Source organism: Micromesistius poutassou (assembly GCF_964030765.1).
Source record: "Micromesistius poutassou genome assembly, chromosome: 17".
Lineage (NCBI taxonomy): Eukaryota > Metazoa > Chordata > Actinopteri > Gadiformes > Gadidae > Micromesistius > Micromesistius poutassou.
The window spans coordinates 1,986,681-2,011,355 of NC_140287.1; the positions used below are offsets into that span (position 1 = coordinate 1,986,681).

The 24,675-nt window shown below is 43.1% G+C and overlaps 2 protein-coding genes across 2 annotated transcripts; both read right to left on the reverse strand.

The window, feature by feature from the left end:
• Positions 1–6,070: 6,070 nt before the first annotated feature.
• On the reverse strand, positions 6,071–10,939 carry tedc1 (tubulin epsilon and delta complex 1). The gene is made up of 8 exons (XM_084482378.1): positions 10,579–10,939; positions 10,413–10,497; positions 9,959–10,185; positions 8,808–8,945; positions 8,232–8,303; positions 7,658–7,744; positions 6,883–7,047; positions 6,071–6,589 (listed from the first exon to the last, which is right to left on the reverse strand). The coding sequence occupies exons 1-8, from the start codon at positions 10,714–10,716 to the stop codon at positions 6,242–6,244; spliced, it is 1,260 nt and encodes a 419-aa protein (XP_084338504.1). The 5' UTR covers positions 10,717–10,939; the 3' UTR covers positions 6,071–6,241.
• Positions 10,940–16,004: 5,065 nt separating this feature from the next.
• Positions 16,005–23,504, reverse strand: dnal1 (dynein, axonemal, light chain 1). Its single transcript, XM_084481891.1, has 8 exons — positions 23,407–23,504; positions 22,001–22,039; positions 21,547–21,656; positions 17,921–17,976; positions 17,679–17,734; positions 17,407–17,533; positions 16,624–16,764; positions 16,005–16,318 (listed from the first exon to the last, which is right to left on the reverse strand). The coding sequence occupies exons 1-8, from the start codon at positions 23,407–23,409 to the stop codon at positions 16,257–16,259; spliced, it is 594 nt and encodes a 197-aa protein (XP_084338017.1). The 5' UTR covers positions 23,410–23,504; the 3' UTR covers positions 16,005–16,256.
• Between the last annotated feature and the right edge of the window lie 1,171 nt (positions 23,505–24,675).

The window sequence follows — 24,675 nt, forward strand, 5'->3', positions numbered from 1 at the left end:
AGATAAGCACTGAATACTCACTCCAACAGTTTTTCTTCAGTTTCTAAAAAAACTGTTAATGGACTGAACATGAACTAGTTCAAAACTGAAAACGTGAATTGATTCATTTTCTTTTGTATGAACTGAACTTTGAACTAGTTCATGTGAAGTGTGAACTTGCACAACACTGCATAATATATAGTCCCATAACTATTAACTATTACCTTCTGGATCTGCATAGTTCAGACCAAAGGGGCTTTTCACAGAAAGCATGATTCTAAAGGAAAGACATACTGATATTAAAAGATTGTCCGGCATGATTCTAGAGTGTGTACAAAGTATTGTGTGTTGGTTCATACGTGTAGCGATCTAGATGTGCTACATTGAAAGTCGAGACGACAAGCTTGTAAGTCTTTGAAAAGATAGTTATAATTAGTTGTTCAAATGGGAAGTTTGATAAGATAAATAGTCTTATTTTCATGAATGGATTTTTAACCATTTCTATTGTCAGGAAAAATGCTCCAGTGTAGCACGCAAATAAAGACAAGTGTATCAAGGAAATACCCAAGGACAGTTTAGTTGTGTGTGTGTGTGTGTGGTGTGGTGTAGGGTTGTTGTGGTGTGTGTGTGTGTGTGTGTGTGTGTGTGTGCGTGTGCGTGTGTGTGCATGTGTGTGTGCATGTGTGTGTGTGCGTGTGGACACGTCATCCTTTTAACGACCATAACACAACATCCGCCGCACAGCAAAATCTCTGTAAAAAGCCGCTAACAAGCTAACAAACTATGTCCACTAGTAGCGTAGGCTACTACGTCACAAGCTGCTTCAGCCGTACATGTTGCACTTGATCTGTTGACGTGTGTGTGTGTGTGTGTGTGTGTGTGTGTGTGTGTGTGTGTGTGTGTGTGTGTGTGTGTGTGTGTGTGTTGAAAGGCATTGGGGCTGAGTCTTGCTCATAAAGGTGTGCGGACCAGAGGTAACTGGCAGAAAGAGGCTGAGCGGAGAGCTCATCATCACCTGAGAATCTATGTTACAAACCTGGTCAGCGTTCAACTCTGAAGGTTAACATTCAGAAGCTGCTTCCTAGGATTGTTCATCTGCAGTGGATCCACTCATCCCTCTGATCAATAGGTGAGCAGATATATGTGTATATGTATGTATGTATGGGCTGATAAAGCAGGTAGGCAACATGCTTTTGGTCGCCTTTCTGAACTTTCTGAGTGCTTGTGGCTGTGGTTGTGTTGGCGGTCCGGTGGGTTTTCACAGGGATAGATGCTTGTGCTGCTCTGACATTAACCGTAATGTTTGGGTTTGCATTATTATTTTTTTTTTTTATCAAGACAAGGCACGATAATAAAGTGAAAAATATAAGTTTGTAGAAAATGCTAAGGTGACTTTAAGGACAAAGTGAGGTATGTCAGCTTCGTAGGATCGAGTATAGCTCTCTGTCCTATGAAGGACATTGTTGGAAAAAAAAAAAAGTTATGTAACACAACCGTACTGCAACACATAAAACGGGTTATAATCCTCCTTTTCCACTTCTCATTATTACAAACTCGCTGGAGTCGCTGCACTGTCCGGCTCGCTGCTTACCCCCTGAATCCTCTCTCCTCCTCTCTCACGTTGTGATGATGAACTCTCCTCTGTGCTTTCAGGATGTCTCAGCTGCCCGTGTTGTCCCGCTCCTCCTTGCTTCTGCTTTGCATCCTGGCTACGACTCTGCTGACCTCGGGGTTCCCTCGACCTCTGCTACAACTCAGGTAAGAAGAATAAGAAGAAGAATAAGAAGTATAACCGCAAGCGGTGATTAACGGGGTCCGCGCAAAATGAAAAGACAAGAATGCACTAATGGAAGATATTTACATATGACGGAAGGATGTTCCCCTTAACGCCACACTGCGCGTCTGCTTTTCACGAGTGGGCTGCAGAGCCATGGCCGAAGGTCATGTTCAGCTTGTTCATAACGCTCTGTTCGGGATTCAAACTCTCCACCTAAGGATCACCGGTACAAGGCATCATCCCATTGAGCCACTGGCAAAGCTGAACTGTAGCCGCATTCACATGGTGAAAATCTCTATTGATAAGCACACAACATCAAGAGAACCCCACGCACACATTTCTCAAGTGAATTAAGGGCTTTCTTAAACGCATATACCTGAAAAATCTTTGAAATTCTGGGGAAATTAAACATTTGTAGTCAAGAACACTAACGGAAGAAATATAAATATGACAGTTAATTATGAAGGAAAAATGGTTAACGAAGAAGTTCCCCTTAATGCCATACTGTGTCTTGGCAGTCAGATTCTTGGAAACGAATGAGCCGGAACGTTGATTTCCTGATGAATTTCAGGTGCTGTTCAATGTTGTGTTTCTTAAAAGAGTGGCAGTGACAGAATGTCTTGTTCAGCTTGTTCATAATGCTCTAGTCGGGATTCAAACTCTCAACCTAAGGATCACCAGTTCAAGGCATTATCCCGTTGAGCGACATTCCTGAACTGCATGAAGCTTCATTCACATGTTGAGAATGTCTGTTGATAAAAACACAACGCCAAGAAAACTCCAAGCACACATTTCACAAGAGAATTAAGAGCTTTCTTAAAAAAGAGTACAGATCTCAAAATGTGCACTGTGAATGGTGTCCACCTAATGATAGTCGTATGGTAGTTATACAATAACAAAATGGTCATATAGGAAAAATGGGCTGAGCCTGTGGACGTTTGGCTTTTCTATGAAATTGTGGGAAAAGTAAACATTTTTGGAGCAGAAGACCAGGGTGAAAAAGGTGCATCTGATTTTAGAGATTAATATGATGAAAGAATTTTGAGTCCAGGTCAATCTGGTAAGGAGAAATAAGGCTAGTTCATAATTATTTTAAATAGCGCCACCTTTGGGTGCAGTACCACACATTTGGGTTTATGGGTAGTGGGGGTTATTGGTAACCATACCTGAAAATTACGGTACAGGCCGCAGTATGACTTTTACAGAATTTGGGGGGAAAAATGAACGGTACAGAAACAATAGGGGACCAAGCAGCTTTGCTGCTCGGACCCTAATAATAAGAAAAATAATACATTTATTTTGTATATCGCTTTTCAAAATACTCAAAAAAGACACTTTACATTATAAATAAATCATATAATGAAAACATTAGAAAATAGCCTTATGGGTATCATTTAGAGCAGTGGTTCTTAACCTGGGTTCGATCGAACCCCAGGCGTTGGGTGAGTCAGTCTCAGGGGTTCGGCGGAGGTCAAGACACACACCCGACTCATATGATTCGTGATGACACGCCCCGCTTGGCCATCATTGGCTGCAGGTGATCACGCAACATTGCTTGGTCTATCTGTGCTGCAGGGAATTTGGTGCGCTCAGTAGTCGACTTGTGACTGTCAACGTCGTGTACGTCGTGTGATTTGAAAAAAATCATATTTTATTTTTCCAATTAAGAAGGGTTCGGTGAATGCGCATATGAAACTGGGGGGGGGCAGTACCTCCAACAAGGTTAAGAACCACTGATTTAGAATAAAAGAAAGAGAAGATGACATGAAAAAATGTAGATTGAAGGGGGAGGTCCTGGATGGGTTTGGGGAGAGAGATGGAGGAGACAGCGATGGAGGAGGCCCTCTGTGCTGGGTCATGGTGGCAGTGGGTTAGGGTTAGGGTTAGGGTTAGGGTTAGAGAGCTTTGCAGGTGGTAAGGGTTAGGGTTAGGGTTAGGTTTAGGGTTAGAGAGCTTTGCAGGTGGTAAGGGTTAGGGTTAGGGTTAGGGTTAGAGAGCTTTGCAGTAAGGGTTAGGGTTAGGGTTAGGTTTAGGGTTAGGGTTAGAGAGCTTTGCAGTAAGGGTTAGGGTTAGGGTTAGGTTTAGGGTTAGAGAGCTTTGCAGGTGGTAAGGAGGGATTTAAAGAGAGTGAGCAGACGGCTGGCTGAGCTCTGTAGGAGCTGTTGTTTGTGGAGACGTTGTGGTTAGGGTTAGACTTACCATACAGGACGCTCTTCAACAGTCACAACCGTGTTCATTGGAAGAGCTTCCTAGAGCATGACATACTATTGGTTATTATTTAGAAGCTGGTAATGGATATTAATGATCACACTGTCCAAGATGCAGAAAAATAATTAAATACAGTAATAAAATATGATTCTATCCTTTTTTGAATTTGGTTGTTATTATTAATAGCATATATAAAATAGAAATATGGAAACTGCAAAATACCCATTAATTCATTCATCAAATTTAAGGAATCATTTCTTATGAATACCGACCAACAGCAGTGAATGATAATTTAGTTACTTGATGAATCCAAAAGGTCTGAAAAATCTGTTGAATTACAAACAGTTCTTGTGGCAACATTATATAGCTCATCTGTATTCTACATTTTTTGATTCTTCAAGTTTGCCTGATTGATGTCACACCTGCCCTAGTGCTACACTGAAAATGCAAACTACAACAAACTAAATAGTATTTAATAAACTGAAATATAAGATATTAGATCATGTGCCAACCTTTCATCTATTCTTCTATGTTTTTAGCAGTCCAGACAATTCAGATGATGTGACACAAGATGACTATGATGTCCACCTTCCCTATTTCTCACTTCACAACTGGGGGATCCAGCTGACGTCCGCACCTGGCCTCATGGCAGCAGCCAATAGCAAGTCACGTTTAATTGGTAGGGTGTGGCTGCCTGGTCCCAGGTCCCAGCTGTCAGACGCTGTACAGTCCAGGTAAATCCTTTCAACTTTGGGTAATGGCACACATTTAAACTTACTGCAGCTTTGGTTTACAGACGCAGGATTTATCCGACTTTACTTTACGTCTTACACCTCATCATTTTGTATAAGGCTCAATAGTTCATAGATACGAAATTATAAATCTTGACTGTTGAAATAACCATTCACTTAGTGCATTATCAATATTGGTGACACTGCACATGGCTATATCTGTGTATGTGTCATGAAACATGTTCTGGTGTGTGTGTGTGTGTGTGCGTGTGCGTGTGCGTGCGTGTGCGTGTGTGTGTGTGCAGGATGGATAACGGCTGGCCGGCTGAGTGGAGCCACAGCCCCCCTGGTAAGAGGAACATGGTGGTGGCGGACGACGCGGCCTTCAGAGAGAAGAGCAAACTGCTCACCGCCATGGAGAGACAGAAGTGGCTCAACTCCTACATGCAGAAACTGCATGTAGGATGATCATCTGACCATCACCAACCAGTGGGCTTATCTGGGTCACTTTTTCAATAAAACAGCTATGTAGATATCAAGAATAAAGTAATAAACCTGAAGTACTTTAAACTGACCTCAGTATGTAAAATATTTAAATAGTCCCAAAGTTAAGATGTGTAAGTTGACGCGTGTGTACTCTGAAACAGTTTTCAGATATTAAATATATTTACACAATTCTGATGAATGTCGTTATTCTACAAGTATTTTGTACTTGTACTTGTCAAATAATTGTGTCTTCTTCTCCAAAAAAATGTGGTTGTCTGCAGCTAGAAAAGACCAAAGTAGTACTTTGTCATGGGACACATAGCAGGTTTAGTTTTACCCTGGTTTTACCCTAGTTTTACCCTGGTTGTCAGGGAAGCTGGACCAAATCAATGACATTGTTGTCATTTGGACCACAGGTAGATGTTAACTCTCCCTATCAATTATCATGAAACTTTAAACACAACTTGAAATTTAAATTTCAAGAGGAAACTCAAGGTCCTGCATTGCATTTTTCTTTTTAATAAATATGACATTATTACATATAAAACACCACCAATTGGCCTATAGAATAAGTATTTTACACTGCATAGTGCACCAGGAAACACATGTTCTGTACTGCAGGTTTGCTCTTTAAAGAGATATCTCCTTAATGGAATGGAACAATTACAACACAAAAAATGTAATCAAACTCTATACCTAATTACAAATTACACCAGCAGATTGTAAATTAAACATTTTATTTAGAAATCAGTTTTTTAGAAAAATAAATGTTTTTGCTGTATATAACGGTATATATATATATATATATATATATATATATATATATATATGTAACGTGTTGCTTTGTAGCAATTATTAAAATATTTAATGATAACCGCTTTGAGTGGATTTAAAAGACGATTGGCATGAATATAAGAGCCAATAGGTCTCTCACACACACACACACACACACACACACACACACACACACACACACACACACACACACACACACACACACACACACACACACACACACACACACACACACACACACACACACACACACAGTTAAAATCCCTCAAGGTGTTATCAACACCACATCCTCTAGCCTGCCAATCAGTTCCTGGAGCTGCATCCTATTGGCCCTCTGGCCCCGCGCCCTCCCCTCCAGTAAGGACGCCTCCGTCAGCATGAGCAGCCGGCGGCTCTCAGGGGCCCCCAGGGCCCCAGAGGCCCTGAGGGCCCCGGGGTCCCCCGCCTCGCCCTGCAGCCTGAGCCTGTACCCCTGTGCTAAGGGCGGGAGGCGGGGGGCCGGGGGGGGGGCCGCCCGCACCACGTCGGGCGGGGCCCCGCTGGCGTGCTCCGCGGGGGGGCTGTGGCCTCTGTCCGCTCCTCCGGGCTCCTCCTTCTCTCCTGGCTGTCTCCTCTGAACATAAGACGGGTTCTACGTAAGGTAAGGTTACATTAACTAACATGAGTTAACGCAGTTAGAACCATTACCATGTAGCATTAGGGTTAAGAGTGAGTTAAGGCATAAACACATTGATAAACTGTTCAATAGCAATGAGTTGGTGCTCCTTACTGCATCCACACACGTTAATAAACGTTTCCTTTACTGTAAAGTCTTAGTGATGGTTTGTGGTTCTGCGGTCATGTCCCACACCAGCTGTGTGTGTGTGTGTGTGTGTGTGTGTGTGTGTGTGTCACGCCTCTGTGTACCGTTCCCTCCACCGCCGGGAGTCCCGACAGCATGTCGTTGAGGCACTCCAGGCCCCGGTCTCCATGGTGACAGACCACTCTGCTCCTATTGGCTGAGGCCTTAGCGTCCGGACCCAGCAGACACGCTGCCCTCTGGTCTGTCATGTGACCCTCCGCCACGCTGTCCTAACACACACACAGACAACGCCCTTCTGAGTGTCGCTGTCAACGACATCATGTAGCTGAAGTTATTATTAATGGAAAGTGAAACAGGACGGGAACAGGTCACAGATTATGCACCTGGGAGGGAGCGACGTGTGGATGGATTTTGCAATTTGGCTCAGACAATATGCAGAAATAGTGTGTGTGTGTGTGTGTGTGTGTGTGTGTGTGTGTGTGTGTGTGTGTGTGTGTGTGTGTGTGTGTGTGTGTGTGTGTGTGTGTGTGTGTGTGTTGTGCATGCTGATAGTTACACCTTGGTGTCATCAAGTAAATAATATATCATACTGCTCCAGATTACATTTTGTTGGCAGAATGACTTGATCACGGATCAAGGTTTATTAATATGTATATTAATATGTTTATTAATATGTGTAATAGCGGTTGTGATGCACTATATGTAGTAGCGTCTTGTTATTGCGGGCTATTATATTATTGTATTGTATATTAAAATTCATCTAGATCTTGTATAAATGTGCACTTTACAGGATGTAACCCAACACTGTCATTGTACTCCATGTATTTCTTACTCCGTTGTACTCTGCACACAGTGAGCTGTAGACAGTGTTTATCTCACCATCCACACCCAGAACAGCTTCTCTGTGTTCTTCCAGTCAGCGTAGGACTTCAGGAGATGGCTCAGGGCCTGCATACGGACACACTCCTAAGTGACACACACACGCACACACACACACACACACACACACACACACACACACACACACACACACACACACACACACACACACACACACACACACACACACACACACACACACACGGTTATTGTGATGCTGTTCCTGTCACCTGTCACCTGTAGACGGCCATCCCATTCTCTGATCTCGACTACTACTTCACTTAACATCGTTTTTGCATTTATAAAAAAAAACGTATCTTTGTTATGTGTAGAGATATTGATAAGTAACCAGATGCACAGAACACTATGCAATGAGAAGTTGAACTTGTGCATTAACTATGTCCGTAGAGCTGAACGGTGCGATTAACACATTATTAAATAACCCTTAACAGCTCGACTACTAACTGAAGACGCTCTGCTCAGAGAAGGACTTATGTTTGAACACATTGGATTTGGACGATGCAGCTTTGAGTGTATTGACTCGACACAAATAAAAACCAACACACACATTTACCTCCTGCAGTGCAGAGTTAGTGTCAGAGATGAAGGTGGAGGAGGATGAAGAGGAAAGGCCGAGCGACAGCGCCTGAGTAGTGAAGACACCCTGGTGAGAACCATACCGCTAACACATTAACTAATTACACATGTAGTTCACCCACCTGTGACCAGGGACTACTACACAACCTCGCTCGCGCTTTGGTTAACGGATTTTGTCTGAACATAGATGTGTGTGTGTGTGTGTGTGTGTGTGTGTGTGTGTGTGTGGTTGCATGTGGTTCAGTAGATGTGTGTGTGTGTGTGTGTGTGTGTGTGTGTGTGTGGTTGCATGTGGTTCAGTAGATGTGTGTGTGTGTGTGTGTGTGTGTGTGGTTGCATGTGGTTCAGTAGATGTGTGTGTATGTGTGTGTGGTTCCTCCCTGTGTTCAGTAGATGTGTTTGTGTGTGCGTGTGGTTGCGTGTGGTTCAGTAGGGGTGTGTGTGTGTGTGTGTGTGTGTGTGTGTGTGTGTGTGTGTGTGTGTGTGTGTGTGTGTGTGTGTGTGTGTGTGTGTGTGTGTGTGTGTGTGTGTGTGTGTGTGTGTGGTTCCTTACCGTGTTCACGAGTTTGCTCCGCTCTTCCTGCATTGACAGAAGGCTCCGCCTCTGGGACCTCAAAGAGCCAATCAGCCACTGAAGCTTCCTCAGAGAGGGGCGGTCCATCGGGGCCCCGCCCACAGTGGGAGGAGTCACCTGAGGGAGAAGAGAAACACAACATTTAGTTTACAAATGATGACATGCAATTTAAAAAATAAATCAATCAATCTTGAAAAATAGTGTTCTGTGATGAAATGTAATGCCATCGCTTGTGTTGACAGCATTACAGTAATAACTGTTAGGCCATCGCTTGTGTTGACAGCATTACAGTAATAACATGTTAGGCCATCGCTTGTGTTGACAGCATTACAGTAATAACATGTTAGACCATCGCTTGTGTTGACAGCATTACAGTAAAAACATGTAATGCTATCGACTGTGTTGACAGCATTACAGTAATTACATCTAATCCTGCGTACCTATCATTTAAATAATTCTAACACATAACACCACAATAATGTGTTCTGATATTGCTATGCAAAATATGTCAGACAGCATAATAAGCATTGTGTATCACTGCTGCCATGTGGTAGGGAGGGATCTTGCAACCAAATATTTTACAAAATATTACTTATCGACATGTATTGATATTTACGTAATCCAACAAGTTAATACATTTCGACCTATGGCAGGACATGCTCAAACGTGGTCTAGTTTAGTAACACATTCAAATGTGTTAACCTTCCAACACTTAAGGGGTTAGTTTATTTACATTTAGGGCATTTAGCAGACGCTTTTATCCAAAGTGACTTACAATAAGTACATTTCTAGGCCATTACATTATTGTAATGGCCTATAAAGCATTTCTAGGCCATAGCATTAATACATTCTTAATGCCATTTAAATTCTAGCATTAAGAAATCCAAAGGTTTCTCCTCCATGTTGTTTGTGCTCCACCACTAGAACCATCACTAGAGGCAGGAGCCCTCTTCTGTGGTGCAGCTCAAGGTTTCTAAAGTGAGCCCTTGATATTTAGGGGTGTTTTTCTTTGCCCTTCAGAGGGTTTGGGGTTAGGGGGTGGTGGTATAACGTGGGGCCTGTACAGCGCTTTGAGACAACCACTGTGACAGAGGGCTTTACAGACCGCGGGCCTCGACCGCCGTGCGTACCGCTGCAGGGTCCAGCCGCGTGGAGTCCAGCTGCTGCGCTCTGTGGGCCAGCAGCGTCTCCAGGGCGCCTGTCGCCAGCAGCCAGCCCAGGGCCAAGAGCAGCACTCGACTGCAGGGGACGCCCTCGCCCCCCCGCTCTCCCCGCTCCGCCATACACCTGGTCCAGTCAGCGTGGTAGCCCCTCTGCCACAGGCCGGCGGCCACCAGCCTCCTGTAGTCAGGGGCAACTCACAAGGGCAGAAGGGGGGGGAGATATGTCACAAGAAAGAACTCGACATAAGGCCTTTAACACACATTTTCCATTAATTATTTTGGATCATAATGCCAAAACAGAAGTGAAACAAAGCTATACACAGTTGACCTGTTGAACAACAACTGTACTGCTCCTCATCACCCCTCACGGGAGGAATCGCTTTCTAGCATGAAACAAGCTTCTTTTTAAAGTGTCACCTACTATCTGGCAACACTGGGGAAGCTTCACCAGAAATGATGTTACATGTTTTAAGAACACTGGCGAGCAATCTCCAGAACGGATCCTCCTGCAAAACGAGAAGGGAACGGTTACCTCTTACAACCTGTAGCGTAGTGTGAATAACTCGGTGCAAACACGACCAACTCACCACCTCGGGCCCACAGTTGAACTTAGCCCTCCTGAAGACCTCTGGTGCGGGGACAGAGTCCAGGCCGGCAGCTGTCAGCATCCTGCAGAGAGCCCCGATCACCTCCTGGACTCTGACAGCTCCTCTACTCTGATGCATGCTGCACGACTCCGCTGCACAACTCCGCTGCACAACTCTGCTACACAACTCCGCTGCACAACTCCTCACAACAACTCAGACCCACGTGGTCGGCATGTTGTATCTCTAGGGGCGGTTCCCGTGGATTTCTTTAATTGTAGCACCGAGGTGCTATAACAAGATAAGATAAGATAAGATAAGTATACTAACTAAGCTATTAAGACAGGAGCTACAATCCGGCTAACCCCGGCTCATTTCCGGGGTAGCCGTTTCCAAGGAAACGAAACAGCGCGACACTTCTCTCAGCCAATCAAAAACGAGGACGATACGTCACGTGAGAATTATGGCGTCGGCATTATGGGGCCTCTACTCTCAATAGTCAAACCTCCTTACCTTTATGCCTCCTTTCCTTAACCCTTGTGGAAAACGTCATCGGGTCAAGGAGAGATGAAAAGGTGCTTCCTTTCGAACATAGGAAAAGACCGCACTGTTTAAAATGAATTCGACTCCACTTTCCTAACCGACGTCATTGCGCGACGGCGGGTATTGCTGACCTCTAGCGGCTCTAGTGGGGAACTACAATTGTCCGAAGATGGGACTACAACAAGCGCTCTTTGATCCATGCGTTCTTCTCGTATTGATTTTATCAGGTTATCGCCAACAGTGAGAATCACTTAGGTCGGACTTGGCCAACGGGAATATTTGAGGCATTGTAAAACAAGTTGGCATTTTATTTTCATATGGTGTATATTATGTGCTTACTAACCAGCAATAAATGAATTCATTTCGATTAAAATAATGATGTTTCTGGAGTTGGTATCCATGATTATCAATTTTATTCTCTTCTCTTCTGCTGCTTTACCGTGTCCCTGTTTTTTAAATATTGCCACCGTAAAGGATTAAGGGATACCAATATCTCCTTTCCTTTCATAAAGGTTGGTCAGGACTAGTGGTGGATTTCATGATTCGTTTGAATGAATCAGTTCGCGTCGGTCAGTTCACCAAGAAGAGTCGTTCATTTGTTCGTTCGTTCGTTCGCATTTCCGGTAGCGGTGAATCATGATTCTCAGTCACTGAGTCGGTCAGACTCGGCTCCTCCCTCGTTCTCGTTCAAACGAATCGCGAATGCAGAGTCGGTCAGACTCGGCTCCTATATGAAATATATATGAAATAGCATTCATAATCGTTTACTACTTTGACGGCACTGACAATCCAAAAAGCAGTTAATAGTTCAAAACGTGACACAGCTTTTACTTCTTCGCCACCTACATAGTTTGTTATGTACGATCATTCAAAAACCCCGTGTTGTTTCCCATAGACATTTGACCAAGGGAACCGGAGACTCGGAGGCGGGACTTATTCTTCAGAGGTCTATTGGCACGACAGCGGCGACTTTCATTGGATAATACGTCAATTTTGTCCCGCCCACGGACACTCTGTGGCTACAGATACAAATCACTTTTGCTAGATGTGACATGATGGCCATGCCACTAGTTTCTAGGTGGCAACCACAGGGCGTGCTTAAGGCTGCTTTAAATAGAGGGAACAGCAGGTGGCTCAGATGTGCTGATGGTGGGAGATACCATCTGAGATTAGCTCATGGGTGACATATGTATGTATATGAGCGTGTATGTAAGTTTATGTGTTTATGTAGAATATATAGCTTGGACTTGGTAGATGTTGGGAGAGGGATTATGTTGTGCATTGAATAACAAATATGCAATAGCAATTTGGGTAAAACATGGGTTAATTGAATACCTGGGTAATGGTTTGGCTAAGGGGAGGGGCTAGGCTTATAAAAGCCTGCCAACCACAGGGTAGGGGGTCAGTTAGTTTTTGAAGACAGTTAGAGTGGTTGACGGTAGGGCTCTTGATCATGGATAATCTTTGTTTTGAACAATCCTTTTGAATATCTCTTTTACTTTCTTTTGGACATCAAGCTTTTGTTTTTTTGTATCTTGTTACTTTTTTGGCGGAAATAAAAAGCACCTCAACTATTTTTGCAACTCAAGCCATCTCGTAATCCTTTCTTTAAGTAGATGAATCCGACCCTTTGTAACACTAGACTTGTACCACCTAGACGTGTTGCAAAAATATCTGCAAGAAAAACAACAGCTGAGACTCATAGCAGCAGTTTCGAGCAGTTGACTTGTGCTCACTCATTAAAATGCTCAATAAACATAGCGATCTATATAATTTTATTTGTGAGGAAATATTTCACAGATGTGCAACTTCTGATGCATTAGTTCACATTTGGGTTTACGAATGCACAAATTTTGTGCATGTTCTCAGATTATGAAACACGGGTGTGCAAATGTGTTTTGCACCAACTGCGCTGCAATGATTGCAGCAAAAGTGTCAAATGCATGACTCTTTGAAGTTGTGATGCACAGGATAGGATTTGTGCACCTGTAGCAAACGACTTATGAACTCTCTAGCCCCTATTTTGTGTTTACAATGGTAGAAAAAATATGTGCTAAAGACTTTTGCTACAATAATACCTTCATAAACAATCCCGGGCAACAATCCCTTCCTCGCGGTTCAGTCTGGACTTCAGAGAGTCAAAGCCAAAGTTCCTTTCCCCCAATTCCTTCTCCACCATGACCGAGATAACCCCCACTAAGAGTCTTTACTTGTTGTGGCAGTACCAGAGATGTTGGAGAACTCCGACGCGGTCTTTTCATAATATCATCCGGAGGCGCACACAGCTTTTGGCAGTGATATTATATATTATATTATATAGATATTTATATATTATATTTTAAATAGAGCTCCGGGAGTCGCACTTTGAAAAAGTGATTGTTTGTTATGTCACTCAGGGAGTGACATCACGCGAATGTCACGGCAAAGTTCAAATATTCTCAAGTTCAAGTTTCATTTATTTGTCATTCAACATGGAAAACATGTTGAATGACATGGAAAACGAAATTCAGAAAAAAATCAGTTATTTAAAAAAACAATCAAAGCATCAAGCATTTCAGGGCATCAGCAGTCCATTAAGTGCATGCATTTCTTAGGGAAAAGGGATGGCAGCAGCACACAGTTAGTTGACAGTCCTTGAGTTCACCAGCCACACCGCCTCTGGGTAGAAGCTGTGCTTTAGCCTTGTGGTCCTAGCCTTAAGGCCTCTGGGTAGAAGCTGTGCTTTAGCCTTGTGGTCCTAGCCTTAAGGCCTCTGGGTAGAAGCTGTGCTTTAGCCTTGTGGTCCTAGCCTTAAGGCCTCTGGGTAGAAGCTGTGCTTTAGCCTTGTGGTCCTAGCCTTAAGGCCTCTGGGTAGAAGCTGTGCTTTAGCCTTGTGGTCCTAGCCTTAAGGCCTCTGGGTAGAAGCTGTGCTTTAGCCTTGTGGTCCTAGCCTTAAGGCCTCTGGGTAGAAGCTGTGCTTTAGCCTTGTGGTCCTAGCCTTAAGGCCTCTGGGTAGAAGCTGTGCTTTAGCCTTGTGGTCCTAGCCTTAAGGCTGCGCAGCCTTTTGCCGGAGGGGAGGGGGCTAAACAGGTTGTGTGCTGGGTGAGAGGGATCTCTCATGATGCTGGAGACACAGCTCCTGCATCTGCTGGCGTAGATGTTATCCAGGGAAGGGAGACTGCAGTTTGTGATCTTTTGAGCAGATTTAACTACTCTCTGCAGGGCCGCCTTATCCGCTGCAGAGCAGTCCCCATACCAGACAGTGATGGAGGATGTCAGTCTGCTCTCCACCACACACCTGTAGGAGGTGAGGACATCAGGACTGAGGCCAGCCTGCTTCAGCCTCCTCAACTCGAGCGACACGTCGTGACATGTCGCGCTAGTCAACCTGTGTGAACGCGCTCGCCCGTACCGGGGCGTTCATGACACGCCATTCATCAATTTGCGCGGCAGGTTTTTCTCGTGACAAAACTCGCCTGGAACGCGTCTTTACGTTGACTTTCTATGGAGTCGCGCCGCCCTGTCGCTTTTGGTGTGAACGCAGCGCTACACTTGCGCGACTAAATTTGCATGATAAAACTTGTAGAAATCACTACCGCGAGAGATTTGTGACTACTCGCGCAACCACATTTTTTTAAATTCGCAGTCCTCCATTCGTCTTCAAAACATTCTGTCTCGCTGCAGCCATTTTCAGATTCTTGCGAGAGTTTCTCCTAAATTCGCCACTTATGAGCTACTTTTAGCCCTAAGATTCTTTGTGAATACGGCCCCAGGCGTTTATGTGCCGGGACCCCCGTTTATATGGATAGAGGCTAGGTGATTGCTACATATCCGGGTGTACTCTCGGTAGAAGCTAAATGCTATTAACAATGCTTGAAAATGATATTTTTCACGTCATGCTTTCTACACAAACGAGTGTCACATGAAAGCTGAGAGTCCAAGGAGTCCAATGGTATAATCCTCATCATTTTGTGAGCTTATTTCGATCAATGTGAAGGAATAACGTCTAAGGAATAAGGAATAAGGTTTCTCTCTCTCGCTCTCTCTCTGCTATTCTATATTTTATCTCAAATGTATTCAAACTTGATCACATTAGCTATTTGTTAAAGTCTACACTTTATTTGTTTCCAACCATTTTACATTTTTTAAATGGTGTGCATGAAATTGCATTTTCTAGTTAGGGGTAGTCATTTGTAACTGAAAACAAATGAACAACACACATAAGCTTGATATAATTTATTTCAAATAAAGTTGTTGTTTAGAACCATAAAGTCATCAAAAAATTGACTTAACATGACACTAATAAATGGCGTGTAGAGAAGTACAACAGAGCATTATGAAAAGTCTCAGATAAAGAGACACAGAAGAATACAGAAGAACAGGTGTACCAAAATTATTAAATTACACTATTCAACACATTGAAAGTAAATGTTTTTACATTTCAATAGTTATGACCTACTACACCCTTCTATTGAATATTGTGCCCATAAACATACTCTGAAAGCGTACAAGACAGGTGTATTTACAGAAAAAAAATGTTATAACATGTCAAACTTTTCTCAATATCAAAGACAGAAATTACGCCAGAGAAATGTTAACATTTCAGAACGATTTCCGTTCACATGGATTTTGGCATTCATCAACGGTAGCCATGTTGGGTATACAACTTGTGCTTTAATGATGTCCGATATTTTTTTGAATGGTATGAGTTAAGGCGTATGACGTCAAGGAGGGAGGGCCACATGGGCTCTGGAACTCCAATGACACATGGGAGTATATCTGCTAGGGTTACACTGATACATGGGAGTATCTCTGCTGGGTTTACACTGATACATGGGAGTATATCTGCTAGGGTTACGGTACACTGGGCGTCACATATGTTGGGTTCACATTGACGTCATGGGACTATAGCTTGGAGCGTGTGCCATACCACCACATTCAATAGTGAGTACACCTAAAGCCATATGCTGTGCTTTAAAACCAGCAGAACAGCGCTGTGCGTGTGTTTCAGACAAAGTAAATGGACTTTATTAATTGAGAATAAGCAACATGTATCGGTTCAGTGCCTGCATGTACCTGGATCACAGCACATTGCTGTATGTTTAAAACAGTAAAAAAAAAAAAAAAAAACAGAGCACAAGAGGAAACAGCTGCACATTTTATTTTTCAGCTGCATTTTCTCCTTCTCCCTCGTCGTCTTCTGCTTTTATGACTGGGGTTCCTTATGAAGAGAGGAACAGGAAGATGTTATCAGTATTATGCTGCATCTTAAAGATGAACCACTACTATGCTACACACACGCATTTAGGTACTTGCGTCTACTGCCATCTAGTGGACGGATCAATAACTATGTTTTTGTACCTTCAATTGTAAAGAGCAGAAGAATACGCAATCATAACTCTGAACGGCTGTTCCAGCGAGCCAACTAGTGTTATTAGGTCAGCCCAACATTCTCCATTAAAATCCATGATGACGGGTGGCCATAGAATATTCTCAGCAGAAGGAAACTCCAGCAAGCAGTCGTACCGTCAAGTTTCTTCAGCTTAAGGAGCCTCTTGGAGGCCTCGTCCATCCACGTCCCCTCGGCCGAATACTTCTCCTCCAGGGGGTTCCCCACAAACACCAGGTCCACCAGGCACGGAAGGTCTGCCAGCTTCACAAACTCCCCTGGAGAGTGAAGAAGGAAAGGCGTAAACTCAAACGATGAATACGATATATTAGATTATGTGTGAACGAACCAAAGTGTTCAGAATGTGGAAACAGCCGTACTGTTTCTGAATAAGTGATCAAACTGAACCCTCAACTGTTTGGCAACTTTAAAAATAAAATGCAACTCACACACTTGCGTCATATCCAGGACGCAACTTAGGCAAGGCAAGGCAAGGCAACTTTATTTATATAGCACTTTTCATACACAAGGCAGACTCAAAGTGCTTCACATATAAACATTGTCATACAATAAAATAAAATAATAGATAAGTAAAAAGTAAAATAGATAGAAAGTAAAGGCAAAGTTAAAAAACAACATTTTAGAAAGGCAGAGTTAATAAAAATGCATTTTAGAAAGGCAAAGTTACTAATAAAATAAAAATAAAAATAGAAACATTGTAGATTTAAGATTTAGCAGAAAGCTAAAGCAAACATAAAAGTCTTCAGTCTTGTTTTAAAAGCTGTCAGAGTTGGGGCAAGTCTTAAGTCAAACTTAAGTCAAATGTCCACACTGTGGGACTAATAAAGGATGATCTTAAGTCATCACAACAACATATGTATGTTCAATCCAATAGTAAATGTAACAGCGTGGGGACTCACCCCACTCCTTCACCAGGTTGTTGGACATGTAGAGGACCTTGAGTTTCTTCATGACATGGATTCCTCTCAGCTTCTCAATCAGGTTGTAGGAGATCCACAACTCTTCTAATGTGTCCCCTACTGCCTCCTACACACACACACACACACACACACACACACACACACACACACACACACACACACACACACACACAGAGTTGTATGTGTGTAGATGTGTCTCTGCAGCATGCATGCGACCATCATTGTGTACGTAGGGATTATTGTGAACTCACGAGTCCATTAAGATTCTTTATGTTGTTTCTTCCTAGCGATAGTATCCTCAAGTTTTCTACAAGGAAACAAAGATTCTTAACCCTTTTTGTATGGAATATGAATGTACTTGACATGTGTGTGTCTGTGTGTGTGCATTCATGGCTGTCTGGGGGACTACAGTATGTATACGTGTCAGTTCTTGATTAGTTCCTTTGTCTAAAATGTGTTTGTATGGACGTGTGTGCAGTCTCTCAGAACTTACTCAAGCCATTGAGGTTTGCTATTTTCTCAATGCAGTTTGTTGACAAGGAAAGTTTCCTGTGTAGATAGAAATAATCATATGTAAGAGACTTCAGAGTTAAAGGCAGTTAAAAAGTTGCATTATTATCATATATATATATTTTTTTGTTATTACACAGCTCTTCTAAATGCTGTGGAATGCTCCGTTCACTTGCATGGCCTTCCCGATTTCCGGTGGTGAATTATTTTTCAATAATGACCATTGCTAAGCATATAATCAGTGCGTTTACATGACACTCAAGAAAGTCGAATTATTGGGTTAGTCCAACTATGATTGGATTATTAAGATGCACGTATACACCTTAGTCAAGCTAAAATCTAATCAAATTGGATTTCTCATAGCCGAATTAAAACCCCTAGATTATTCGACTGTTAGTCGCATTGAGCGTGCATGTACGGAGTGGGATTGGATTATGCGTTCTGCGCATGCTCAAGATCTTTTCCGGGGCCCGTGAGCCGGAAGTAGAAGGAGACGATAGTCGTGTTGTTGTCGCCGTCGGAAAACGAGAAACGGCGATTTATTTAAAAAGGTGGCGCAGAAGATGGAGGAAGCCGGTGAATGTAGTTACCCCCTATAAGAACTGTGTCCCGGCCGCGGGAGCGAGCATGGCACGCATTCATTAAAGGTGGAAGCACACGGACACTACGCTTCGATTTCACCCAAGGCTGAATTAAAAGTACATGTTGTGTTGTCTAAATGTGGGTCATCAACGAGGTTGTAAAGTAGTAACTTTGGGCACATCTGTCAAAATAAATGTTTTTTTCTCCAGACGTGTTTACAATCTTTATTCATTCATTGCGCCGCGGCCGAACTGACGAGGGTATTCTCTGATATTATGAATCTTAAAGACTGCGTTAGGTTCTCAGACTCTCTGATACTTCCACAACAAGTAAAGACTTTATAGTGGGGGTTATCTCGCCCATGGGGGAGAAGGAATTGGGGGAATGCCATATACGGACGGGCAGCGGAGGGGCTGCTCCGGAGGGAGAAAGACGTTTTCAGCAGACAGCTGTCAACTCACTTCAGGTCGGCAATTTATTTAAAAAGCTGGCGCAGAAGATGGAGGAAGCCGGTGTCGTGCCAATGTAGTTACCCCCTATAAGGAGTGTATCATCATTAACATGCATTCACTACACGCTTCGATTTAACCCAAGGCTGAATTAAAAGTACAAGTTTTTCTAAATGCTCATCAATGAGGTTGTAAAGTAGTAACTACAATCTTTATTCATTCATTGCGCCGTGGCCGAACTGACATTCTCTGATATTATGAATCTTACAGACTGCGTCGGGTTCTCCAACTCTCGGGTATTTCCACAACAAGTAAAGACTCGTAGTGAGCTTATCTCGCGCATGTTGGCGAAGGAATTGGGGGAAAGGAACTTTGGCTTTGACTCTCTGAAGTCCAGATTGAAACGCAAAATGGAGGAGAAAGCGATGTTTTCAGCTGTCAGTTCACTTCGGGTCCATATCATTTCCCCGACGCTCTCCGACAGCGGACTCCTCCGCCGGCAGAGCCAGCTCCTCCGGCTGGACTTGAGTCTGCATACGACCGAGAGGTCGGAACAATGGAGGAGAAATGATATGGACCTGAAGTGAGCTGACAGCTGTCTACTGAAAACATCTTTCTCGAATGCCGCCTGAGTTTGTTGTTGCTGGTGACGTAAAGAGGTCAACCGGTGGCTCTATTACCACTAGTTGAAATGGTTACAGCGCCACCTATCGTACCGGGGCATGACACGCTTCGGCCAATGAATCGGTTTACTCACCGCCATGTATAACCGGACAATTGCAGTTGTCCAATTGCGGAGCATAGTCGAACTATGGCTTTAATCGGATTTAGCTGTGCATGTAAACGTACTGAGATAATGACTGCTGTCAAGGAAAGTGGATTTTTTCATGTCTTTCGTATCAGTCCGCAAGTAGTCCAGTAACTTATCAACCCCAGTGGATTCGGTTGCTAAGCGACGTCAACGTGGCAGACCTTTTCTCTGCTGATCAACACTAGGAACACACTGCGAACACACACTGCGAAGCAAGACACCTCCGCTTCACGTCGGTGTCCGGTTCGCTCTGTCTGGGCTTATTTCCCGATAATGACCGGCGTTCTATACATTATCCCTTACTTATCACATGCATGGTTATCTGGGCAATTACATTTCTTTTGACTGATGCAGCTGTCTTCTACATAGCAGAATAACCACACTAAAGAAAAAACAAGTCATCATATGAAAGAAATATGTAAGGAAGAATGATATCATAAAATTAACTCTATGAAAAGCCATGTGCATGGCTGGTATAATGGAGTGTATGGGTTGAGTGACTGCATGGCTGGTATAGTGGGGTGTATGGGTTGAGTGACTGCATGGCTGGTATTATGGGGTTTAAGGGTTGAGTGACTGCATGGCTGGTATAGTGGGGTGTATGGGTTGAGTGACTGCATGGCTGGTATTATGGGGTTTAAGGGTTGAGTGACTGCATGGCTGGTATAGTGGGGTGTATGGGTTGAGTGACTGCATGGCTGGTATTATGGGTTGAATGACTGCAGCGCTGGTATTATGGGATTCATGGGTTGAGTGACTGCATGGCTGGTATTATGGTATTAACCTTCCTACCCGACAGAAGAGTCACCAATACTGCTCACTGACCAGAAGTGTACTTTGTGTGTATTACTATGTATGTCACATGGACCTGCGTGACATGTGTTTCTACAATGTGTGTCAAATGTCTTTCTACATATAGATGATGAGGCTGAGACCAGGGGCCTCTACCAATAGTCAAACCTCCTAACCTTTATGCCTCCTTTCCTTAACCTTTGTGGAAAACGTCATCGGGTCAAGGAGAGGTGAAAAGGTGCTTCCTTTCGAACATAGGAAAAGACCGCACTGTTTAAAATGAATTCGACTGCACTTTTCCTAACCAACGTCATTGAGCGACGGCGGGTATTGCTGACCTCTAGAGGCTCTAGTGTGGAACTACAATTGTCTGAAGATTGACTACAACAAGCACTCTTTCGATGCGTTCTTGTCGTATTGATTTCAATCAGGTTATCGCCAACAGTGAGAATCACTTACGTCGGATTTGGCCAATGGGAATATTTGAGGCCATTTGAATCCAAATTCACATGTGGAAAAAAAAAGAGGCTCAACTTATGTTGATGTTGAAATTAACTGCCCCCAGTAGTCTTTCTTAAATGTGAAGTCAGCATTTTATTCCGTTCCATCCATTATTATCAATTGTATTTTCTTCTCTTCTCTTCTTCTGCTTTACTGCGTCTCTCATGCGTCTTTGCGTAGAGTCGGTTAACTTCGTTGGTGGCCTGTTTATTTAAATATTGCCACCGTAAAGGATTATGGGATAGAATATGGATCAAAGAGCACTTGTTATAATTCCACGTTAGAGCCGCTAGAGGTCAGCAAAACCCTCCGTCGCGCAATGACGTCGGTTAGGAAAAGTGGAGTCGAATTCATTTTAAACAGTGCGGTCTTTTCCTATGTTCGAAAGGAAGCACCTTTTCATCTCTCCTTGACCCGATGACGTAGGCATAAAGGTTAGGAGGTTTGACTATTGGTAGAGGCCCCTGGACTCACTCGCAGTTGATCAGCGTGGACAGGGAGGCGTCCATCTTCTCTACAGGGGGAATCTGACCGTACAGCTTCACTTCTTTGGCCTCACCAACCTTTTCCCCAGCCTTCTCCTCCTGATATTCATAAATAATACACAGACAAACACACACAAATACACACATGCAGTCCCACATTATTATATAAGGATGTCCATAACCCCATACTAATAACTAATAACGATATGACTGACTGAACTAATACAAACGTTTACGATAAGACTTACTAATAACGATATGACTAACTGAACTAATACAAACGTTTACGATACGACTTACTAATAATGATATGACTAACTGAACTAATACAAACGTTGACGCTACGACTTACTAATAATGATACGACTAACTAGCTGAACTAATAAACGTCAACGATACGACTAACTAACTGATCTAAAACAAACGTTTACCATACGACTTACCCATTTCACCAGCGCCTCTCGGATGGTCGTTGCTTTTGCCTGCAAAATATGTGAAGTACACTGAAGTACGCTGAGGGTGAAGTACACAGAGGGTGAAGTACACTGAGGGTGAAGTACACTGAAGTACACTGAGGGTGAAGTACACAGAGGGTGAAGTACACTGAGGGTGAAGTACACTGAAGTACACTGAGGGTGAAGTACACTGAAGTACACTGAGGGTGAAGTACACTGAGGGTGAAGTACACTGAGGGTGAAGTACACTGAGGGTGAAGTACACTGAGGGTGACGTACACAGAGGGTGAAGTACACTGAGGGTGAAGAGGATGAAGTACACTGAAGTACACTGAGGGTGAAGTACACTGAAGTACACAGAGGGTGAAGTACACTGAGGGTGAAGAGGATGAAGTACACTGAAGTACACTGAGGGTGAAGTGCACTGAAGTACACTGAGGGTGAAGTACACTGAAGTACACTGAGGGTGAAGTACACTGAGGGTGAAGTACACTGAAGTACACTGAGGGTGAACTACACTGAAGTACACTGAGGATGTAGTACACTGAGGGTGAAGTACACTGAGGGTGAAGTACACTGAGGGTGAAGTACACTGAAGTACACTGAGGATGAAGTACACTGAGGGTGAAGTACACTGAAGTACACTGAGGGTGAAGTACACTGAAGTACACTGAGGATGAAGTACACTGAGGGTGAAGTACACTGAAGTACACTGAGGATGAAGTACACTGAAGTACACTGAGGGTGAAGTACACTGAAGTACACAGAGGGTGAAGTACACTGAGGGTGAAGAGGATGAAGTACACTGAAGTACACTGAGGGTGAAGTGCACTGAAGTACACTGAGGGTGAAGTACACTGAGGGTGAAGTACACTGAAGTACACTGAGGGTGAAGTACACTGAAGTACACTGAGGGTGAAGTACACTGAGGATGAAGTACACTGAAGTACACTGAGGGTGAAGTACACTGAAGTACACAGAGGATGTAGTACACTGAGTACCGTAGTACTGAAGCACTATGTACTATGATGGTGTGACACTAGTAGAGGTGGACCCTATGACATATACAGCTTTCCATGTTAATTGTCTTTAGTAACAACAACAACAACAACAACAACCACGACAGTGACAGCGTGCCTTCACATCGTGAGAACCAAACATTGAAGTGAAGTGAAGCCGGGGCGAACTGCACGACCAGTGTTGCCAGATTGGAAATCAGACCCAATCTTGCAACAATGCACAAACCAACGCGATCGTTTTGACGTTCGATCGACTAATCTCATCTCGACACTTAAACACACGTTTACACAGATGCATTAAAATAAGTCATTCGAGATATTATTGAAGTTAAACTGTGAAATAGTGTCTTAGAAACACGGGGAGCGATCACTCACCATGTTGACGGCTGCTGTTGCTATGACGACACCGCTACGTCCCCGAGCTGCGCATGCGCACTAAGGTCCGCAGCTCTGTTTGATTGACAGCAAGGCAACTTTATTTCTACAGCACTTTTCATACACAGGGCAGACTCAAAGTGCCTCACATAAAAACATCGTCCTCCAATAAAATGAAATCATTAAATTAAAGAAAATAAGAAAAAGAAAATAAAGGCAAAGTTGAAAATATGATTGCAGAAAAAGTGCAAAAGTTAAAAGTGCAATGTGTTTAAGATTGAGCAGAAAGCTAGAGTCAACATAAAAGTCTTCAGTCTTGTTTTTAAAAGCTGTCAGAGTTGGGGCAAGTCTTAAATCCTCAGGGAGTTTATTCCAGCTATTTGTTGCATAGTAACTAAATCCTGCTTCCCCATGTTTCGTGTTGACTCTGGGGATAATTAACAGATTGGTCTCAGAGGACCTGAGTGACCTAGAAGGCTTATGTGGTGGAAGCATATCAGTTATATACTCTGGCCCTAAACCATGTAGGGATTTATAGGTGAGCAGCATGATTTTAAAATCATCTGTCGTACAGGGAGCCGATGTAACGGTTTAAGAATCGTGACATTGGCATGGTGATGATTGACAGCTTATGGCTATCACTTTTTCTTTGACAGCATGGTTATGATTGACAGTTTATGGCTCTATCACTTTATCTTTCTCTCCCACTTTCGCTTGCCAACACTAATGTACAACATGCAAACATCTTTTACAAAATTACTTCTAAAATGTCCAAGTTGCAAATTGATCCAGACGACATGTTTCTATGCATGTTTACTACATTAAGCATATCTTATTTTAATCTTGGGCTTACATGTGATTTTACCAATCAGCATAGTCCCTGGTTTAGTTGTCATAGTTTCTACGTTTGTACTTGTACCTGACCTTGGAGCACTATATTATGTTATCTATCATTCATACAATGCTGAACAAGGATTGGTTGTCTCAGCATACTGAGTGTATGCTGAGACAACCAATCATTGTTAAGCATTCAAAAGTTATTTCATCAATATTAATAATATGTTGAATAAAATACTGGTCCTATATAAAGAACACACAGTGCGTGCTGAATGTGTGTTGTCTTTTGCATCGAGGTATATAACATTTTTGTGTGTGTTGAGAGATTATTCCCTTATAAAACAACTATGCCACTGAGTATTTAATAGCAGTAGCACACATTTGGAAGCTATATTTAAAAATGTATCGTCGACCCTAAATGACTACAATTAA